Source organism: Athene noctua, chromosome 13 (assembly GCF_965140245.1).
Source record: "Athene noctua chromosome 13, bAthNoc1.hap1.1, whole genome shotgun sequence".
In the NCBI taxonomy this organism is placed as follows: domain Eukaryota; kingdom Metazoa; phylum Chordata; class Aves; order Strigiformes; family Strigidae; genus Athene; species Athene noctua.
Genome location: NC_134049.1, coordinates 7,461,178 through 7,478,619, shown reverse-complemented (window position 1 = coordinate 7,478,619; position 17,442 = coordinate 7,461,178). Strand labels below are relative to the sequence as shown.

Here is a 17,442-nt window from a genome sequence, read left to right as displayed (position 1 = left end):
GTGCAGCCCGGCTGGAGCATGCTCCCACCCTCAGCTCGCCTTCCGGCCAATCCGCGCGCAGGCTTGGGCGGGAGCGGCACGGCGGCGCAGCCAATGGGAGGGCGAGGGCGGTTGCTAATGGGCCGCGCGTAGCTGGGCTGGTGCAGACGGGTGGGAGCAGCCGGTGGCGGCTCGTCCCGGCCGGGCCCGCAGGTGAGGCGGCCGCGGCGCTCCGGGAGCCCCTTCCCCGCAGGGCTGAGGGGCGGCGGCCGGGCCGGTTTCCCTCCTTCCCTGCCTCTCAGCCGTACGGGGCCTGAAGGGGCGCAGGGGGTCAGCTGGCCGTCCGGCCGCTGCCCGGCGGCCGGGTCTGCCAGGGGCGGGCGGGCGGTCGGTCAGCGGTGCGCTCTCCTCTCGCTTCCCGTGCCTGCGCCTGCTCAGCCGCCTTCTTTCTGCTTGTTTTCTGCAGCAGGCTTGCCTTCTGTGTTGTATTTCCTGGGGTGGAGGCGGGGGTAGCCCTGCGGTGGGGTTCGGCCTGGCCTGGCTGCGGCGATCTGCGGTCCGGTCCCCTCCCGGTGCCTCGGCCCTTGCCGGTGTGGGGTATGGAGGTCTCTGCAGCTGGCGGGGTGCTGGCGGCCTTCCCCGCCGCTTCGTGGAGGTGTGAGATTGTGGAGGGCGAGAAGAGTGGTGGTGTGAGCAGCCTGTGCTCGCAGGGAGCAAAGGCAGAGGTGGGAAACGATTGTAAGCTGCTTGGGAGCTGAGTGTGGGGCGGGGTCCGAGGGGTGATAGGTGTGTGGGTTAGAGCCAGGTGAGGTCTGGCTGATGTCTGTCAGGTCACACCTTCCCCTTCAATGAGGCCTTTCTCTGTTACTCGTGCTCCTTGGTCCTGACAGTGCTGCTAATGTTTTGCAACAACTTTAGACTTCCTTTTATTAATGTGTGTTATGTACCTGCTTGTTAGCCTGTGTGACAGGACTCTGTCCACTCCAACTTCATGATGTAACTTGTGATTTACTCCAGCGCAGGTGGCTAGATATATCTATCACAGTTGAGGTATTACAGCTAGTGAAATCCCTCACCTGACACTAACTTTTAAAAAGAGATATGTTAGTAGCTTTATTCCCACAGTTATGGCTGGAGGCATTGCATTCAGTAGCTGTGTTCTTGTGCAGTTCTCCTCAGAGAATTCATAACGGCTTCCTCTTATTGTTGATGGACAGTTGTCACTGTAGTGGTAAGTACTAAAGATTCCTGTCTGCCTCTTACAGGTTGCTGTTTGGCTTCCACAGCACTGGTGCCTCCTGTAACCAATGTTTGTGGATTATTAATCAGCTAACTGGTATGATGTGTTCATCTTACATGCCTTGTTTATCAATGATTATTGTGCTCAGCCACGTTCATAATAATACTTAGGATGACACATTCTAGTCCCGACTGATATGGTTTTAGTAGAACATACACAGTTCAGCTGTTTGCATTCATGATACCTCATTTTCAGGCCTCCTTCAATAATGTTTATTCCCTGTGCAGGGAGTTCTGTTATTGACAACTAGTCTTTGATTGTTCTGTTATCTTTTCTTGGTTTGTCTTCTTCACTTTCTTTCTTAGATGCTTGCTTAGTTCTTGTATTGCAAGAGAAGTTTGAATAATGTCCTTGTCTCTTCTTGGATCAGTGACCATGCAGCCTTTCTTATTATTCTAAAGATCGTTTATTGCAGTCACAAAGTCAAGAGTAAAAACAGGAAGGATATTTAAAAAGGAACTAATGTTTGAGTTATTCTATTCTCCTGCCTTATTCTTAAAAATAGTTGTATTTCAGCTTTTACATGGGAGGTCCTTTGTGTCACTGAGTGAATTAGCTGCATAGAAGATGAGGCTGACCAAAGATTGTGCCAGACTGTCTTTTCTAGGGGTGGAAAAGATGTAGCAGTTGGGGATAAAACTTTCCATCTTGCAAAACTGTTCCTGAAGCTAAAACTTAAAAGTTAATTTGTTCTACTCTTCTTGTAAAAGCTATTTTTTTCTATTCAGGGAACAAATAGCAGCTCAGGCTCTTAGTGTTTCATAAAGTTGCATTATTAAAGTTTTCAAGTGAAAACCCAGAGATTAACGTGCTGAAATAGTCACTGTTCTGGGATGTGGTATTGGGAAGGAAAGATGGCAGATTAACATTTGTCCTTGACACAGGGGTATGGAGAGGTTATTCAAATCTACTAAGTTCCAACTGTACTTTTAGATGTAATTTGTACTATAGAAAATGGTGGCTTTAGAGCAGGGATTCAAACCTGTAGCAGTAATTTAACCTCATTCGATAATGGAAGTGACCTGGGTGCTGCTGGATTTGCATTGCCCGGTTACTCCCCCTTCTTGCTTTGTATCTCTGGTCTCTTCATCCTTATGTTTATGCTGCCAGCTCTAGCAGTGCCAGAACTTGGATTAAGTTAAACTGGATGTAGTAAAGTCTCTAGTAGGGCTGTATGTGCTGGGGTCTTTTGTGCTTGTAATTCTTGCTGAAAGGTGCAGACACCAGCCTGAAACTGGTGTTTTGGACTCTTCAGCGAAAGCCTAAATCATCATAGTTCTGTTAGTACATTGGAGTCTTCATCTACACTTTTGAGTTTCTCTGATAGAACATATTTCATATGTGTTATAGCTCTGAATTGCTATCCTTAATGTGTACTACAGATCAGTTGAACTTCTGTGCATGTGTTTACCGTTCTTCAGCCTAAATAGCTTGCAAAGATTAAGCTTATATGCAGTTTAAAAAGATCTGATCAAACTCAGCTGGCTGAGTTCAGTACGAAATGGTTCGTTTAATTTCAGTGTGCAAGGGCAGTCTGTCCTTCTTATGGAGAAGCAAAGTCCCGCTTGCCAAACATATGTGGGTGGCAATGATGTTAACTTAGTCAGGCAGCTGTCTTAGCCTCCTTTAGCTCTAGGAAGGCTTCTGTGCCCAGGGGCTTGTCTTTTCTCCAGCTGTATCAGTTGACTTAATAATAAAGATTGTCTCTGACTGCCGGTATTACTCTGACAGCATCAGGCAACAGTAATTCAAAATGCTTTGCAAAGCAGTTCTGAACAAACCAGGTGCTTGAAACATCTTTGTGCCTGTGTAGTGTCAGAGGTAATGGCAGTGGAAGGAAGTGTCATGGTTTGTAATGTACGGAGACTTTTAGCTGTATCTCTAGACTGACCAAGAAGTGCAGTTGCCTAGTACTTTACTGTTGAGAAATACTTGAGTTTCTTATCATGGGTTCAGTCTGACTAAAATGGCAGTGACAACTTCCTCTACTAATATGGACTGAGCTCCTGCAAACTCTGAGCCCTTCTGAAACTTCTGATGTACTAGTTGCTAATAATTGAGCTGCAGCCCTATTCAGGACATCAAGTACTCAAACAGTGTAATATGGGCTCCTCATGGAAAGGGTCGACTCGGACTGTCCTGCCTCTAAACTTATTTACATCTTCAAAGATGCTTTTGCACAGAGATCCATGTTCCAGAAAGATTATGCTGAAGGTGTTCAAGCCTGGCTGTCCCTTAACTAGAACACCCAGTTCTGTGAAGTGTTGGTTGGGCATGTGTGAATATGAAAGACTGTACTAGGTGAAATAAGCAGATGCACATTTATGGTGAACATCCTTGTAAAAGGTAAGGAGAAAGCATCCTAAGACATGTGCCTGTAATATCCCTATCCTCCCACTCAGATTCAGCAGAATGGGCAATGTAGCTCTTCAAAGTTTGAGTTGCTGGTGACTGCTGTAGTGCTCCAAACCCTCTGTTTTAATCAGCATTCTGATAAAAGCTTGAGTATTCTGCAGTAGTAGTAGCTGAATGTTGGTCAGGTCCTGTCTCTTTGTATTTGGTTCTTTTGTCCTGAAATGCTGTTGCTTCATTTTTAATGTAACTATGTGATTTAGACTTCTCTGGTGTGAGCCTTCTGTTACAGTTGGACTGAGAGAATGACTCTGCAAGTCTTCTGTATTGCTGTGGAGCAGAGCTGCTTGTCAGGTGGAAAAAAAAAATAAGCAAGGTGTTTGAAGACCTCAGTGAATTGGCACCTCAGCTTTTGATCATGTTCAAATATGGGTGTTTTCAGGCTGCTTGAACTGGACTGGTCTTGATTAAAGTTCTCTCAGCTGTCTGAACTCATGCTTTGGTGATAGATGGTCTCTCCCTGCTGTGCAGCTAGTCTGGTGTGGGGCATGCTCCCCCCCTTACTCAACTGAGCAAACAGCTGTGATGTGCTTGGACTTTGGGCTGCTCCTCTGTTATGTACATCTGAGCTCAGTGACAGTGTGGGGATGGAGCGGTTGGAGTCTGAGGGTAAATGAGGCTTTAACAATATGATGGTACATTTCAAAATACAGTGAGGGAATAGAGCAGACTCCTTCAGGGGGTTTAGTCTGTAATGCAGTTTATGTCGGCTCACTTTGCTACTGGCCTCAAACCACAGGCAGCTTTCTCTCAATTACTGAGCATGGATTGTCGGATTCTCTATGATGTGATTATTCTACTTCTTACCTTGAGCTTTAATGCTGCCCACTGACACAGGGTTACATGGTAAGCAGGTGACACCTGCTAATGCTGTAAGACTGTGGAAGGGTGTTAGGCAGTACTTCTGCCCTCTCAGTACCTAAAAGTGAGCTTGACCTCTTGTACAAGGAGCTCTACCCTGTAGTTCCATAAGGCAGTGGTTAGAGTGTGACAAAGTCCTAAGTCTCTGCAGTAATCAAATACTTGTTTGCTTAAATAACATGAGGCTTTCCTTGGAGATAAGATGCAATTAATTGATTTCTGTGGAGTCATCAGAGCCTTGTCTTGTCTTAGTTTAATCTTATACATCAGGTGTGTGCAATAAAAGCTAATGCAGTGTTTTTCAATCCATCTGTGACAAGCAGGAACCAGATAAGGGGACATACAGGGAGTCTACATAGCAACCTTCTTAGATAATATACAAAAGCTGCCTGTCATGCAGTAGAACCATTTTGATCAGTTAAAATGATATTGTAAAGGAACAAAAGCAGTTCCTGTAGTTGGAAGGAAGTGAAATTCAAGGCTCATTTGACTGTAAACTAGCTTTATTAGGGAAGTGAAAGACCTAAAGAGTCTTTGGCCCTGTTGGCCATAGAATTATTCTCAGTTGCTTTCTTAAGCAAGCTCCCTTGGCATGTGCACCCAACTGTCTTAGGTGCTTGGCTTCTGCTCTGAAGGTACAGGACTTCGCATAGTCAAAAAAGTGGAGAAAGGGGAAAAAAAACCCACAAAAAACCACAAAAACCCCAAACCAAACCTCCAGTTAAGACACGTGCCTTTCTGGCTGTGCTGATGATGCCTTGTGTGATGAACTTTGTCCCTGTAACCTTACAGGACCTCTAAATTTAGTATATGAGCCAAGTATTGTACCTGATTAAAAGATCAAATTCCAGTGAAGGCACCAGCCAAGAAATTCTTGTTGGAACATGGTGTAAACAGTACCTGCTGTTTTTATATACTCGCCAACCAGCCAAATTCTGGCCTGGGTGCTGGCTCTGGCACAAGGCAGAGGGATTTGCATCAAGGACTTGTGTGCACTGTCCAAATAATGTCTTTTTAAGCATCGTGGCGATGGGACATGTCAGTGTGTCCTCTTTATTTGGAGATAAAATCTGTCAGATGTTTGACAACAAAACTGCGGTGGGCTTTGCCAGATTCCTGATGACTCTGGCCAGGATTATGCTTTATCTCTTGTGGCCACATCTCCTGAAAAACCTAAGCTTAAATGCTTGAAGTGCTCAGCTAATTCTTAATTATAGCCTCTGCACATTTTGGTCTGAGACTTAGTTGGCTGTTTTAAATGGCCAGGAGTACTGAGCAATACATCAAGATGATCTCAGCATTTGCTTCTGACGTGTTCTCTTCTGAGCTACCACTGAAGATAATAGGAGGTTCTGCATTGGGTAAGCTTGGGCTGGTTAGATGCCAGTCCTGAAATAAGTGGTGTGACGCCTTGCTTTGTCTACCTAAACTGATGAGGCATAGTACTGGTGTGGCTCTAAAATCCTTGTGCCTGTGTAAATTTTTGGAGACCTTAAAGTAGCAGTTCAAGTCTAAGACTTTTTTTTTCTGTAAAAATGAAAGCATCTTTTATAGGAAAAGTTCTGGGTAAGAGGCAGAATATGGGACTGCAATAAAGCTTGAGGCTTTTTTCATGATTCCTCTTGCATATATTCCTGTATTCATGTAGCTTGTGTGACCTCAGACTGTTGTCCAGTGCTTTACAAAAACTTAGTCTGACAGCCTTTCCCATTAAGACATGTTGCTTCAGTCATTCCCAGGTATATACATTCCTATGTATGTTTTAATCTGGATGGTTTCTAAACATTTTCCTCTGCAATTAAACCGTGGAAAGCTCAGCAGTGTGACACTTGTGTACACTTCCTGGAGTGAAATTCGAATAGTATGCTGGTGTAAAACCTGTTTTTCTTTAAAAAACCTTTGTAGTGCTCTGACTTTCCATCCTTTCCTTAATAAAGTTCCCTTCTCCATAATGTGGTTCTAAATATCTTACCTGGTAGTGATAGGCCTGTAACTTCTGGTTTTGCAGTGTATCTTTCAGAAGAACCATTAGCTTTGGTTGATATTAAAGAGGATTAATTTTCTAGAAACCTTCTCTGAAAAACTAACTTCAGTGAAAACAGCCTTCCTTCTTCCCCCTTTGGGGGGGACACACACCCCTTATTTCTGATCAGAATCTTCCTAGGCACAACTCTTTGAAGCAGGGTGTTTTGCTTTCTTCTTGTCTAGCAGACTTGCTTTCAGAGTTTTATTCCCCAAGCAGGCACTACAAATAAAGGAAACCAGTCCAAGAAATGTCTGATAAATTAGTTAACAAATGTTGTCTGCTTAATTTGTCTAGAAACAGCATCTCTGTCTCTTCTGAGTCTTAGTGGGAAAGAGAGGGTATTATATGACTTGCTAGAAGCTGTAAAAGGATAGGAAAGGGAATTTTTTTTATGACTTTCGGTGTTGGCCAGGCATGCACCAGTGTGGTGGTGTCCAGCTGAGCTCTGAAAGCACTAGTGAGTCAGAAGGCTGGCTGGTGGGAGGGCATCTAGGAGGGTTTTGTATCAAACTGCCAGTCTTGAAAATGGGATTCTCCAGTGAATGTAAAGGAGCATAAAATATCTTGCTAGTGGAGCCCCTTTAAAGAATCTGCCTTTACCCTTGTCTGTGGGCAGTTCCATACAGTTGCATCTTTGCTTTAGCCCAAAGCATTTCTAATGCTTCAGTGAAGTGAGCCTGCCAGGCTTTCAGTTGCTCATTAAATGCCTGAGGGAAGGACCCTATGGGATTGGCTTTCTTAATGTCTTTGCTTTTTTAATATTGGCTTTCTAGTATATAGAGTCAGGCTCAGCTTCAGCATGGGTGGAGGACCTGTAATGCTTGGTTATTACCAAATCCTGTGTGTGGCCTGTTGAGTCACAGATGGAGTGACTTCTGTCCCTGGAAGAATCTTTTCTCCCCAGAAAGCCTGGAACAGAAATGTATACAGGTCTCAGATTTGTAGTGCCTGCTTGAGAAAGCCATCAAGATATTTACTTTCTCAAAACCCAGTGTTTTTGGAAGGATAGATAAGGAATTTGCTGTAGCTCTGCTGGCTTTTGTTGTACTTGTTTCTATTCCTGTCTGGAAAGGGGAGACGTTTGGGGTTTTTTTCCTCAATATACTTGTATGGGTGAGATGCATTCCAACAGCAATGTTGAAGTGTTTCCCTTAACATGGTTTTTAGCTTTTTATTCTGTGATGAAAGGGCAAATGAAAAGACTCCACAAATTCAGCACTTGCTTTCCAGAGATTGAGTTTAAAGTTAGTCCTCAGTCACAAATGGGACTTAAGACTATTGCTTGAAAAGTCAGCCTGTCAGTCTTTGGGGCTGTCATGCCTTTAAATGATTTTTAAATAAAAGAATTATACACTTAAGGTGCTTCAGAATAATGTCCTTGGTGCCATGAGCTTCAACTTCTTTGTGTTCATCAACAGGGATCTCCAACCCTGTGAAGGGTGAAAAGGCAAGCTTGCTTGCTTCCAGTGATATACTTAGTGCCTCTTGCTAATTGTTTTCTAGCCTGCTAGAAGTAAATCTAGTGTTCTGTGTTCAGAAGAGGCCAAATGTTTGTCTGTTTGTATTTGTCTGTTTGTATTAATGCTGACCCATTTAGGGGAGATTCTAGATTAAAATTTGACTGGCTCAACACTGCTTATCTGTCTTTTTTGGTAAACAGACAAGTTTATTGGGTCAATGCAAAGAGGGTTTAACAAAACAGAAGCAAGGTGACCTCATCCCTGCTCATAAATAGAGAGGCATTTGTCCTATGTGATTAGAGGTAGAGCTCTCAAATCGTAGAACGCTTTGGGGTTGGAAGGGACCTTTTAAAGGCTTCATTGGTGACCTGCACAGGTTTAGCAGTTTTACTGACTATACCACACTCCTATGAACCTGCCAAGGCAAGCGCCATGTGATTACAGTGGTGTAAGTCGCCACTGGGTGACTGGAAACATGTACTGTGCCCCATGCTACTGTCCTGGGCCTTGAAAAGCAAGCCTTAGGGTGGCATGGCACCCCAGAAAGAATCCAGTCAGGCACTGGAACTCACTTCTGATACAACCTCATAGACACCTGGGCCAAAGAGCATGGCATTGAGTGGGTATAGCACATCCCCTATCATGCACCAGCCTTGGGGAAAGTCAAATGATAGTGAAGTGTTAAAGACTACATTGAGAGCAATGGGTGGTGGGACCTTCAGACACTGGGATAAGTGTTCAGCAAAAGCCATCTGGTTAGTCAGTGCTAGAGGATCTGTCAGTTGACCTGACCCTGCTTAATCACAACTTCTACCTACTGTAGAAGGGGATAAAGTTCATGTACTAAGCAAATATGCTGAGGAAAACAGTCTGAGTTCCTCCTGCCTCAGGCAAAGGCAAACCCGTTTCTGGGATTGCTTTTGCTCTAGGACCTGGATGCACTTGGTGGGTGATGTGAAAGGATGGGGAAATACCATGTGTGTCTCAAGACAACTTGATTTTAGGTGAGAATAACCAAAAAAGTTGTATTATGTTAATTGCTATGTAACCCTACCACTGCATATCATTACTATAATTGTTACATGCTATATCAATGGTATTGTAGTAAGAGTCACTTGGTTTTATCAAAATTCATTCTTTATTAATCTAAGAGAAGCACAGTAGTGATGGGTATGCAACAATCCAATACCCTACAGCATCCTCCTGCTGTGCCCATCGTCACCCACCTGCCACGCCTAAGGGACCTTTTAAATCTGCCCTGGCTGAGACAGGTCTGTTTAGGTCTTCAGAAATGACAGATTCTTAAGGAAGTACCTGAAGTGCCACAGGTGCATCCACAGGGTGTGGAGTTTACCAGCCCAGTCTTCTTGGACTTAGATCCATTGCTTAGTTACTCACTGTGGAGAGCTGTGCAACTGCAACAACAGTGCCAGTTTCATGTCTGCTGTACACAGACTGATCTGAGTTTTTAAGTAAAGATCCTGACAAATACATGAACTGCTAGCACATGTTTGAGGTGTGTATGCTCAGTGAATGTATATTTAGACTGTCTAAAATGGAAGAATACTAGTTTACAAGGGTCAAAGCGTAATCCTGCCTACCAACAGCTGATTTTTTTCTGAAAGTAACTCCAAGCTAGTAAGCTTTAAAGTGCTAACAGGCTAAAATGAGATGTAGAAGTACCAGAAAAGCTGTGGTGTGTTTGTAATGTGAAGATTATGTGGGAGAGAAGACTGTCAGGGAGATACAGCTTAGTTGGCTCAGTTATATTGAGTCTCTAGTACAAAATGCTAATGACTAATTATGCCCAGTTTTATTTTTAAAATTCACTAATAATGTGAAAGCTGTAAACAGCAAACTAGTTTAAAATCCAGGTGGCAGGAAAATCTTGGGTAATTTTTGTCTCAGTGTTACTTAATTTTCTAAATAAAATAGTGAAAAGAAGATGCCAACAGAACTTCTAGGAGTTTCAGCTGGGAAAATTTGCTCAACCACCTGGTTGTCCTTGAGTCAGTGATTGTCAGGAGCTTGGTCTGCTGTTCTACTGATTGTATCTTCCCTGGAGAAGCTGTTGCTGTAGTTTGCCTGTTGTCTTTTACACAGTTGGTAGTGCTGGTGAAAGTCTACTTCACCAACTAAGTATGGAACTGAGGTAGCATATTACAGCTTAACGTTGTAGTTGAACCCTTCATTGAGACACATAATGCCAATGTAATCTTCTGTTCAGAAGAGTAAATGGCTTTTTGTAGTCCATTCCTCTCTTCCTTTCTCTGTGAAGCTCAGAATTGGAAAATAAAAGCTTCAGAGTTACCAAATATTAAATATTTCTGCTCTCCTCACCCTCTGTTCTCCTGCAACTTGGATGGTTATGGTGGCAGAAGTGTGCAGCTTTCCAGCACGCTGTTAATCAATAGCTGATGTCAGACTTGTTTTCTCCCAAAGGATTTTGGTGTAGCTGCACTGAGTACAGAAAGTACTTCTGAGGTTTTGTCTTCCTGCTAGGAAGAAGAGTAAGGCTTTGGTATGGCCTGTCCTGTTGGTGTGTGTTCTGAGTTGGAAGCAGTAGCTGTGGTAGAGAGCAGACAGTTCTGGAGCTTTTTCCTGGAAGCTCTGATTCCCTATGGCTTTGTTGTGCCTGTAGGGAATCCAGTTCTAGCTGTAAATATCGCTTACATTTTTACAGGCTGAAAGCTTTTTCTTTTATTGGCATCATCAATTCTTGTAACGAGCCTTGGTGCATGTGCACTAGTGTTAATTAGGTGGCTGTATCTGAGCCTCCTGGTGGCTCTCACCATCTTGTTGAAGTGTGATATGTTGTAACTTCTCAAAAAAGCAAGTGTGGGAACAAGCAGACACTGTTCACAAGCTTCCATCTGTAGGAGTGAGCTGCTTTGCTAAGCCTGAGTAAAAGTAGCAGGAAACTTCTTACAGGCTGGCTTCACACTTCAGTAACAGTGTGGATCTTGCATGACGTGGAGAACAGTAGCTACTTCTAGCCTTTTGAATATAAAGGGTTTTGGGTAGTTTTTGTAATGGGACAATGTCACTGTCTTGCAAAGGTGATAACATGGAAACTCATTGCTTGGCTTTGCTCTGAAGTTGCACTGGTTTTCATTATTGCTGTCTGTCTAGCTCTACTAATGAAGGTGTATTTGCATACTGTAGATGAATTAATACACTGTAGGCAACTGATCTAGTCTGGAATTTGTCCATAGGCAAGAGGTTTGATGCAGGTGGATCAGGGTTGAAGTGGTTATGAGTGAATACACAAATCAATTGCAGTATCTGCGATGGGACCTGTATAAATTTGTGTTCTTCCTTTCCAGCCGAGAGATGCAGCCTTATCAGTAATAATCCATTTGCTTTTCTTCACTTCACAGGGTAACTCGGGTAGCGTGTGGATCCAGATAGTGACAGATCTACTGAGGACTGACAATTATTTCTAGTTGGACGGAAAAGTGACATTGGTAAGACTTGACTTGTCTGTTGCTATCTTACTTGGGTTAACAATGTGACTGAGGAAAGACCCAGGCAAAAACCTGCACCTTCAATATGGATGAAATGTCCCTGTAATAACTGCAACCAGCTATTTGAACCATACGTTCAAAAAAAAAAAAAGGGTCAGTTTAAAAATTTGATTTTAAACTGGAAGGATACTGTTATATTGTGGGTTTTTAATTCTTTCCCCTGCCCCACTTCCTTTACTCTGAAGCCCTTGAAAGACTAGATATTAATCTAGTCCTCTTCCTTCAGCTGCTGAACTACAGCAAATTAAAAGAAATGCCAAACTCACTAGTACTTAAAGTGACCGCCGTAAATACACGCAGGAGTTAGTACGATTTGCAAAATTCAGGCTGAGGAGCTAACACAGTAGTTCTTTCAAGTTCTCCTTTTCAAGCCTGGCTTGTACATCTGGGAAGAAAACACACATCCAAAGCTGCTGATGTGTCTTTATAGCCTGGCTTTTCACTCAGCTTCTATTTGAGCCTGATTGTCTTGGCCAAGATCCTGAAAGTATTGACTGTCTGCAGGCTCTAGGGTCTGACACCTGAGACGCTGTTGCAATTCTAGTGGAGCACTGATTAGACATAAATCTCCTTTCCAACTGATCATCCAGTTTCTATTTCTTGTGGTGGTCAGGGTTTTTAGAGCAGTACAGAATAAACTTCCTTCCACCTTAAAAGTTGCTGGTCTGAGTTGATATGCAAAGACTTGTAGCAGTGTGAACTGACAAAGTTCATTAGCACAGTGTTATGTTTAACATGGCTGTTGATATTTATATCCAACAGTATATTGCAAAAAGCTTTAATAATGTTTTTTATTTCCAGGTTCAAAATGAATGCAATGTTGGAAACCCCTGAGCTGCCGGCAGTGTTTGATGGGGTGAAGCTAGCTGCAGTTGCTGCTGTTCTGTATGTTATTGTTCGCTGCTTGAATTTAAAAAGCCCAACTGCCCCTCCTGAGCTCATTTACCAGGACTCTGCTTTGGCCCGCTTTCTACTCAAATCCTGTCCACTTTTGACCAAAGAGTAAGTAGTATATTTTTTAACACATTGACCTCTGTAAGAGGGAGAAGAGCTGCACATAACCACTCTTCTGCCTAGTGTTTCTTAAACCTGAGTGCAAATGAATGTCAGGGTATTCTCTTGGGAAAATAAACATGTTGCAAGTGAAGTATTTTATTATTGTTAGTGTCCCAAGTACCTGGGTTTAGGTCCGAGTCTTCTTGTGTGGGGCTCCCCATGAATGTGTGGAAAGTCATCCCTGCCCTTCTATATAGTAGCTATATACTAACATTGTACTATATCAGCACTATATAGCCCACTATCTGTATAATGAGGTGGGATGGATGGATACAGTCAGCAGTTCCTGTTCATGTAATCTCCTTTCTATTAGGAAGAAATGTGTCAGGGATCACAGGAAAGAAACATTTTCATGGTTTGTCAGTGCACTTACAATGAACACAGGGATGGCTATTAGTTTTAAAGTGCCCACTCTTATTTGAAGTGCCTTAAGTTGTTTGAAGACTAATGAAATCTATTACTGGGTAGAGCACATCATCATAACTAGTTTAATACAGTAATGACATACTGGCCAGCTCTAAGCCTGTTGAATCCACTTTCAAATTGACCTTATGTCAGCTATCTATTCGAGCAGGCTGATTCTTGCCTTCCCATCCTAGGACCTCCAGAATCAGTGCAGCTGCCCTTACCTTCATCAATAATATGAAACATTTGCTACAATTTCATGAGGTTTTTGAGGGACAAGGACTTTGATTACGGTATTTCTCTTCTGTGATCACTTTAAAAACTTGCAAGTCCTATTTAGAAGCCCTAAATACATCAATTATCTAGTAAGCGCTGAGTGCAGTTGCATGAACCTTCCTTTTCAGAGCTCAAAAGTCAAGCTGACTTAATGATAGTCATTCTAGGGGAGATGAGAGGCTTTTAGTGGTGCTGTTAGGTGCCTTGATTACATACGGTGTAAGATCTTAGGCCATAGGGTCTTTAAACTCTTAGAGAAAATAAAGCATTATCCATTTGAAATAGGAGCCCAAGGAGGGTTCCCTGACGCACTCGGAGTTTGTTAGTAATGTAAGTGTATGTTGAAGCTGAGCATTGAAATTGGATTCTCAATTATGGCTAGTGCCTTAACTGCAAAGCAGTTGCTTCCCTAAAAAATACCAAGTAACTAGAACCTCCTTAGTGTATCTTACACTTGTCATCCCAGCATTGGCACTCCAGATTGACATGTCCCTACTCATGGAGAGAGTAAGCTTGAAGCTGTGCTGATTACCAGTCTTGAAGGCATATTAGCATCAGGCTAATCTTCAGAAACAGATTGTAAGCTAATTCAGAGTCCATTTTACTCCTATTTTGGCTCTGTTCTCATGGCACAAGCTCCTAGCACTACTGTATTAGAGGCATGTTTTTGCCTTTCACTCAGTTGAAGAACAAAGCATTCCCAAAGAAGTGAAAATGCAGAACATGTCTAAAAATTGCAATACATCTGTTGTGCATTAATTGTGGGAGTTGAAGAGCTGCTTGCAGAACCCTAGTATTGTGTTAATAGCAAACAACCCAAGATTGCACACTTTCTCTGGATCAGCTCAGGCTTGCCAGCTTCTCTGAAAACCATAGCAGTGATTTCCAACACATGGTTCTTGGGCAGAACATTGCCTGAAAGGTTTGCATGACCCCAGGAAACAAACTCATCTGAAACAAACTAGAACAAAATGTGTCAATTGCTAGTTGTTCAGTCTGTTGCCTGCATACCTCTGCTGGGGAGACAGGAATATAATTGCTTTTGGGAATTGAAAGGGTTTGCAGGAAAGACAGCTCTAAGATGCGTATGTGATTTTTCTTTTTGCTATTCTAGTGATGTTATCACAGACTTCAGTACAGAAATGAAAAAACAAAAAAATCAGATGCTGTCTTCAGGCATGAAAATCACCTGGAGACTAAAGGGGAAAAAATGGATTTAAATTCCTGCAATTATGCATGAAATAGTTTGTAGGACTAATTAGCAAAAAGCTATGTGAAAACAGCTTGTGCCATACTCCACTGAAAAAATCTTGCAAGGCTTTGATTACTTGCTAATTATTCAGAGTGTTAGGAAAGCTGATTAAGCAGCTTTTTTCAAATTCTACCATGAAAGCAAAATAAGTAGTCCAACAGTCCCCCCTGTTATATCAGTACTGGGTTTGTTATAAGATCTGTTACAAGACCAATTCTTCTGTACAGCTGCAAACTGGCTTTCAGACTTCGTTTGTTCAGCTCCCTTATGCTTAAAGGAGGAACGGATAAGGATATTACTGGAAAAAACTGGGTGGCAGGGGGAAAGCAGAAACAAGCAAAGTTATTCTATCTGTGCAGGTGTTCAAAAATACTTGGACAAAACACTTCTGGATTTTATTTCTCCTTCATGGCACCATCCTCACCTATGAACTTATTCAATGCATTGAAAACTGTAGTGTCATTTAGTAAGCCAAGTGGTAGTGGATGAATAATTTAAAAGCTTTGAATAGTAAAACTGCCTGAGATGGCTGCATGCCAGGTACCTTGTTCTTGCAGATGTTAGTATTGCTTTTTACAGTGCTCTAAACTGCTAGAAGCTTTCTCCATATCCATCAAACACTGGTAAGCAAGGGACTCTGTCTTCCTAGAGCTCGTATTTTCTTACCTCTTTATTTCCCTTCCTCTACCCCGTCCAGCTCTGTACTTTGGCTTACCATGTGAAGTAGTATAATCAGACCCTTTTTCATTCAAAGAACTGCTGCTTGCATGGAAGCTCTTACAAATCGGCACAGCTCTTGGTTCCCTTGAGCACTTGGGCCTAACCCCTGGCTGCAGCTGTCTCCTTTTCCTGTCTTTCAAATTGGTACAGAAAGTCTGCCATCTGCTCTCTTATTTCTGTAGAAATGAAGCATTGGCTCTTTGATTCATGAGGACAAATTTGGCCAGTGCTTGCTGAACTGGGCTAGACATTTTTCTTTGGCTGTTCCCAATTTCTTCTACCATGAAATGTGTGTGTATCTCTATTCCTGTAGGGGCGTGGCACAATGTCATCCTTATTGAAAATAATTATCCTTGCTGTCTGCATGCTTATCATTAATAAAGGCAAGCTCCTCAAAGGTTGAGCCAGATGACTGTCAAGCCTGTTAGGAAACACTGTCAAAGATCCAGCCTAGGTCCTTTCCTATCCTTTACACAGTAGCCTCTACTGGATAAGCAGACTGCCTGGTACCAGAAGACACTTTTGCACTGTCACTGCCTTTCTCCTAGATGCAAGAAGATAAGTAGTCAGAAAAGCTGTCTTCAAGCTTTTCAATGTTCTGTTCTTCCATCTAATAGCAAACAGTGTTTGATTCCTGTCAACTACTGAGTGTTTTACCCTGGGATGAACATTTCCAGGAGAATAATAAACTAGAATAGTGTTACTCCTGAAGCTTTGGCAGGTGAACATGTTGAGAGCTAGAGAAGAGTGGCAGCTTTCTATCTGTAAGCTGAAGCATTGAACTTGGAGAGAAGCAGCCTCAGGGGGTCTGAGTCCTTGCTAGGTGCTCTGCTCTGGCATTGGCAGCAGCTTTGTGTTCTCCAGCTCTAATCAGCAAGGAAGATGTGCTGTAATAGTCATGCCCTGTTTTGATTAGAATACTTCTTGTAGTCACTGAAGGTTGAGGAAGGGTGCGATGGGCACTTGACTAAATAAAAGCTGCCTAAATTGAAAAGGAAGTGGTTTAACCCAGGAGGCCAGTCTGGTCTTTTAAATAGTTCTGATTTCATACAGTTACTATGGGCAGCAAACACTTCACTTAACGTTTGTTTCTTTCCAGAGGCTCAGGGAACATGGAAGCTCCATAAGCTGCTTTAAATTTTTGCTGTTATATTTGCTGTCTTCATCACATTGAACAATCTAGCTGAGCTGATGCAGAAAAAGCTGCTTTCTACATATTTGGGGGAGTTGAACCCTGCAGACTTATAGATGACATTTCCTGATTGGAATTCAGATTGCATTCCCTAGCATCAAATAAGGGACAAGGTTTGATTTGCAAAGTGTTCTTTAAATAACTGCTCTGTAAAGGGGGGAAAAAACCCCTGTCACCTGTTGTAATGTAGGTGGCAGTTCTCAGGGTGTCGCCTGACATGGACAAATTGTAGGCTCAGCTTTCTTGCCATCAGTATCCAGTGTACTACAGCACATCAGAAGTAATGTAAGAGTTAATGTTTAAAGTGTTAATCTCCTCAAATGAAATTAAGTAATGCTCCAGAAATAAGCCTGTTGCTGAACTTCCACTTCAGATCTTTGAGGACCTGAATGCTGATGCTTGCTAATAAAAATAGCACAGTTTTTATGTGCTTTGTGTGAGCTGCTTATACAGCTGCTGCTTTCCTAAATTCCCACATACTGGGCAATGTACGTGCTCTAAAATTATAATCTGCTGCCTGAGAGCCACTAAAACTTAATCTACAATCACATGTTGGAAATGTTTTTAATATTAAAATGCCAGGAGACTATTTGTGAAACACCTTGTACATGGGCAGTGTTGTGGACAGCCACCTAGCAAGATGTGGGGCTGCTCTGCACAGTTGAAACACAATATTTAGAGCTAAAATGTTAGCATTTGTGAACAGATTTCTGTAGTTGGCTGTGAATTCACTTAGCCAGTTAAGACTGATGAACTCTGTACTTGTGCCTTGTAAGTCATCTTATAAGTAACTGGTGTACCTGGACCTGTTCTCCTGTCTGCCTTATGTTGCAGAATCCTGTTACTGGAATAGGACCAGCTACTGGAAGCCCTAACTAACTGCCGCAAATATTTGTCTTTACTCAGAGTGCCTGATACCTATTGCAACTGACCAAATCAAAACAGAAAATGAGTCAGTTAAAAGCCTTTGGGTCTG

The 17,442-nt window shown here is 42.6% G+C and overlaps 1 protein-coding gene across 2 annotated transcripts in view; it reads left to right on the top strand.

Moving 5' to 3' along the window:
• The first annotated feature begins 125 nt into the window (after nt 1-125).
• Nucleotides 126-17,442, top strand: part of ABHD2 (abhydrolase domain containing 2, acylglycerol lipase) — a 43,002-nt gene continuing 25,685 nt past the window's right edge. Inside the window, exons 1-3 of one of the 2 annotated variants that reach the window (XM_074917468.1) lie at nt 126-192; nt 11,419-11,505; nt 12,367-12,567. In XM_074917468.1, the coding sequence (XP_074773569.1) occupies nt 12,374-12,567 (194 nt within the window). In that variant the 5' untranslated portion in view covers nt 126-192; nt 11,419-11,505; nt 12,367-12,373. Of the gene's footprint in view, nt 193-1,293; nt 1,316-11,418; nt 11,506-12,366; nt 12,568-17,442 lie in introns of those variants that run through there. The other variant, XM_074917469.1, reaches the window with a different exon arrangement.